Here is a 4,355-nt window from a genome sequence, read left to right as displayed (position 1 = left end):
CCTCCGGGCCCGCCCTGAGGTACCGTCCCGAGGGCCCCGGTGGCCACTGGTTGTGGGGGGAGGCCGCCCAAAGCCCTTCACCCCCCTCACCCCCCCCCCACCCCGTGCCTCAGTTTCCCCGTCTCCTCACGGGCCGCGGGTCTCTTGCAGGGCCAGGGGAAGGCGACGCCCGCCATGAGCTCGTCGGCGCTGCTGGCTGAGGGCCCCCTCGACCCCCCGGTGCTGCTGGCCGACATCAAGACGGAGCCCCCCGAGGAGCTGCTGGCCAGTGACTGCGGCCAGCCCCAGGCCGAGCCCGTCGATCTCTCCCTCAACAAGTCCAAGGTGGCGGCGGCCTCGGCCCCACCGCCACCGCCCCCCACCTCGGTCCAGTCCTCCCCCTTGCTGGTGGCTCCCCCGCTCCCTGCTCCCGCCACCGTCTCCATCTCGCCCTCCGGCCTCAGCTCCACCTCGGCCATCCCGGCCGTCCTGTCGCCCGGCTCCATCCTGGCCTCCACGCAGGGCAGCGGCGGGCAGCAGATCCTCCACGTCATCCATACCATCCCCTCCGTCAACCTGCCCAGCAAGATGGGCAACCTCCAGACCATCCCCGTGGTGGTCCAGTCCCTCCCCGTCGTCTACACCACCATGCCCACCGACGGCGTCACTGCCATCACCGTACCCCTCATCGGGGGGGACGGCAAGAACGCTGGGTCCGGTAAGGGCACGTGGCTGGGGGGAAACTCTGACACTTTGGGGGGAGTGTCCCGCCCCATGGAGCAGCACCCCTGAAGGGGGTCTGATTTTTCCACCCTGGGCTGTCCCCCCACCCACCGTTTGCCTCCCCACATCTGCCACCTTCACCCAAAGGATGGGTCCCCAGAAGTCCCCCTGGCCTCCCCCAGTCTGTGCCCTCAGTGGGACACATGGGGAGGGCAGGGGCATGGCACTGCCCGCTCGCTACCCGTCCTGCTGCCAGTTTTCAGTTCAGCTGCCCCCCTCCTTGTCCCCCCCCATCCCCTTCCTCAGGACATTCCCAGCTTCCCACCTTGGGTGGGGGCCCTGCATCTCCCCTCCTCCAGGCAGGAGCAGGCAGCCAAAAGGGGTACCCCCCACGTTTTGCCCCCCGTATCGCTGTGTCCCACGGCGTGGGGAACTTCTCCATCTCCCCAAAGTTGATAATGTTTTATTTGGGGGCGGGAACAGAATTGGGGTGCTGCAGGAGCAGGGGGAGGGTTGTCCCGCTGGTGCGGGGGTGGATTTTTTTGTGTGTGGTGTGTCTCTGTTCTCTGCTCATGAACCTCACCTCCTTCCTCCTTGTTTCCTTCCCAACAGCTCTTCTTTCCCGCCCCCCACCAGTGAAAATTGACCCGGGCTCCATGTACCCCATGGCCATGAGCAGCGACAGCGAGGACAGCGCCTCCGAGAGCGGCCCGGCCCCTTTCCAGGACCTCCAGAGAGAGTGAGTCTCCTCGGATGTGTGTCCCCCTCCTTGTCCTCCCCTCTCTGGCCGTGTCCCCAGGTGCCCTGCGGGGTCCGTGGGTGTGGGGGGGCCATGTCCTCCATCCCTCCCTCCCTCCTCCCCGCAGGCCGGCGACGAGGGGGCAGCGAGCCGATTCCCCCGACCTGAAGAAGCGGCGCATCCACCAGTGCGACTTTGAAGGCTGCAATAAGGTCTACACCAAAAGCTCCCACCTCAAAGCCCACCGGCGGATACACACAGGTGGGGGCCAGCACCGTACCCCCCCATCCCCTGCCTGGGAGGGTCAGCGTCAGCGCCCCTGGCTCTCAGTGGGCTGGGGGCACCCAGGGACGGGCTTGAGGAGGTGGTAGTGGTCCATCCCTGGGCTCAGGGGGTTGTCACTGGGGATGGTGGCACCTTGTGCCAGGGCTGGGGGCACTTTGGGGGCTCAAGGAGGGTCTTTGGGTGTACTGGCACCCTCTGCAAAAAATGAGAGGTACCATCTGGGGGCTCAGGCATGCCTTTGGGCGTGTTGACACCCTCTGCCAGTGGCTGGGGCAGGTCCTCTGGGGGCTCAAGGATGCGCTTTAGGGTTGCTGGCACCTTGTGCCAGGGCTGGGGGCATCCTCTGGGGGCTTGGGGAGGCTCTTTGGGGGTGCTGCTGGGGGCTGGGGGGATGGCTTTTGGGGGCTCAGGAGTCTTTAGGGGTGCTGGTAGCCTGTGTCATGGGTTGGGGGGGCCTTTGGGGACTCAGGGGCCCTTTGGGTATGCTGTCACCCTCTGCCAGGGCCTGGGGGTGTCCTTTGGGTGTGCTGGCACCCTGTGCTAGAGACTGGGGGTGCCCCTTGGGGTCTCTGGGTGGACCTTTGGAGATGCTGGCACCTTCTGCCAGGGGCTTTGGGGGACACCTTTTGGGGGTGCTGACGCTCTCTACCTTGGTTTACAGAGGCCCTTGGGTGCTGGGGGGCGCTCTGGGAGCAGTGCAGGTCTTGGGGAGCACTTGGGCTCTGTGCTGGCCCTTTGGGGGTGCTGCTACCAAAGGCCACGCCCCAGGGACCCTTCTGTCCTCTGCCCCCAGCTCTGGTTATGGGGTGCTCCCTCAGGTGGCCTTGCTGGGGCTCCCCCCTCCTTGCCAGCCCCCATTGCCCTGGGGTCTCCCTCTGCTGAGGAGGGCTCCTGGTGCCCCCATAGTGCAGGTAGCCCCCCCGAGGGCTGGCACCCCAGGATTCCAGTCCCTGCTGTGATGGTGGTGCCACCACAGGCACCCTCCACCCATGCACGGGGGTGCCACCTCACCCCGTGGGGTGCCCTTTGCTGTCCTCCGGGGGGTGACTGGGCAATGCTGCAGGTAGGGGGGGGACTTGTGTGCACCCCAAAATACCATCTCGGGTCCTGCTGGGGCACGGTGCTGTGTTCCCTGCACGCAGCTGGTGGCGCCCACGGGCCGCCCGGGTGGGAGAGGGCTGGGGTGGAGACACCGAGGGCTTCTCTGCGGCTGAGAAACGGGGAAACCCGGCCTTGCTTCTCCCTGCGTGTCCCTGAAGACAGGCTGAGAGAGCTGGGGTTGTTCAGCCTGGAGAAGAGAAGGCTCCGGGGAGACCTTATAACGGCCTTTCAGTACCTGAAAGGAGCCTACAGGAGAGCTGGAGAGGGACTCTTTACAAAGAAGAGTAGCGACAGGACAAGGGGCAATGGTTTTAAGCTGGTGGAGGGGAGATTTAGGTTAGATACTAGGAAGAAATTCTTTACAGTGAGGGTGGTGAGGCACTGGAACAGGTTGCCCAGGGAAGCTGTGGCTGCCCCATCCCTGGAGGGGTTCAAGGCCAGGTTGGAGGGGGCTTGGAGCAACCTGGTCTGGTGGGAGGTGTCCCTGCCCAGGGCAGGGGGGTTGGAACTAGATGATCTTTAAGGTCCCTTCCAACCCGAACCATTCTATGATTTCTGCGGCGCTGACCCCCCTCTCTGCTCTCACCCCCACCCCGACCCCCGGCAGGCGAGAAGCCCTACAAATGCACCTGGGAAGGCTGCGACTGGCGCTTCGCCCGCTCCGACGAGCTGACCCGGCACTTCCGCAAGCACACGGGCATCAAGCCCTTCCGCTGCTCGGACTGCGACCGCAGCTTCTCCCGCTCCGACCACCTGGCCCTGCACCGCCGGCGGCACATCATGATGTGAGGAAGCCCCCCCCCAGGTTCCGTGGGGCACCTGGCTGTAGGATGAGGTGGGGGGACGGTGGTGGAAAACGGGGAGAGGGGACACACACACACGCATCCCCTCCCAGCCCCCAGGCTCGGCGGAGGGACTGTGGGAGCGGAGAGGCTGAGCTCTGCCCGGTGGGGAGCGAACTGTGACCGCACCAGGAGCCCCACCGGCGGTGCAAGATGTCAAGAGACGGTTTCCAGACTGGTCCTCCTCCTCCCTTGCTCCCGTTTCTTGTTTTTCCTGGGCTTTTCCTCCCTGCTCACAACATCTGGAGGCTCCTCCTTGACTTCTCACCCAGGATTCACCCTCCAGATGTGTGCATCTGCCTCTTCAGCCTCTTGGCCACCTCCATCTCGTCTGCTCGCTGTCCCCTCTCCCCTCCCAGTCCCCCTGGACACAATCTGGGAGCCACGGCGTGGAGAAAGGCGGTGGGGGGGCTCTGCCATCACCCCCAGGCAATAGCTGTCAGCCTCTTTTCTCTCCAGAAGGCCACTGTCACGGCGTGTCCTTGTCCCCACGGGAGCAGGGACCCCGGCATGTCACCTCTCCCTGTGTCCCTGGCATGTGTGGGGCTGCACGGAAGGTGCCGGGGGGGCTCCCAGGAGGGCCAGGGAGAAGAGAAAAAGCAAGAAAGGGGGTGGCAAAAAACCCAACAGCAACCCCCAGCCGAGCCCACCACCACCACCGAAAAACGGAGACTTTGCGGAACATG

General features: G+C 65.1%; 1 protein-coding gene across 1 annotated transcript; it reads left to right on the top strand.

Moving 5' to 3' along the window:
* KLF8 (Kruppel-like factor 8) lies at nucleotides 1–4,349 on the top strand. Its single transcript, XM_014955982.1, has 5 exons — nucleotides 1–19; nucleotides 151–697; nucleotides 1,315–1,441; nucleotides 1,569–1,702; nucleotides 3,435–4,349. The coding sequence occupies exons 2-5, from the start codon at nucleotides 175–177 to the stop codon at nucleotides 3,614–3,616; spliced, it is 966 nt and encodes a 321-aa protein (XP_014811468.1). The 5' UTR covers nucleotides 1–19; nucleotides 151–174; the 3' UTR covers nucleotides 3,617–4,349.
* Nucleotides 4,350–4,355: the final 6 nt, after the last annotated feature.

This window comes from Calidris pugnax, unplaced genomic scaffold (genome assembly GCF_001431845.1).
Source record: "Calidris pugnax isolate Ruff unplaced genomic scaffold, ASM143184v1 scaffold281, whole genome shotgun sequence".
NCBI lineage: Eukaryota > Metazoa > Chordata > Aves > Charadriiformes > Scolopacidae > Calidris > Calidris pugnax.
Note: the sequence above shows the minus strand (reverse complement) of the source record. Positions and strands in the feature narration are given on the sequence as shown.

Bases quoted from the DNA above. Each gene is read 5' to 3' on its own strand.
- KLF8 (XM_014955982.1), top strand. From the start codon at position 175: ATGAGCTCGTCGGCGCTGCTGGCTGAGGGCCCCCTCGACCCCCCGGTG. The intron at 1,442-1,568 runs GTGAGTCTCCTC...TCCTCCCCGCAG, and splicing joins TTCCAGGACCTCCAGAGAGA to GCCGGCGACGAGGGGGCAGC. The intron at 1,703-3,434 runs GTGGGGGCCAGC...GACCCCCGGCAG, and splicing joins CCACCGGCGGATACACACAG to GCGAGAAGCCCTACAAATGC.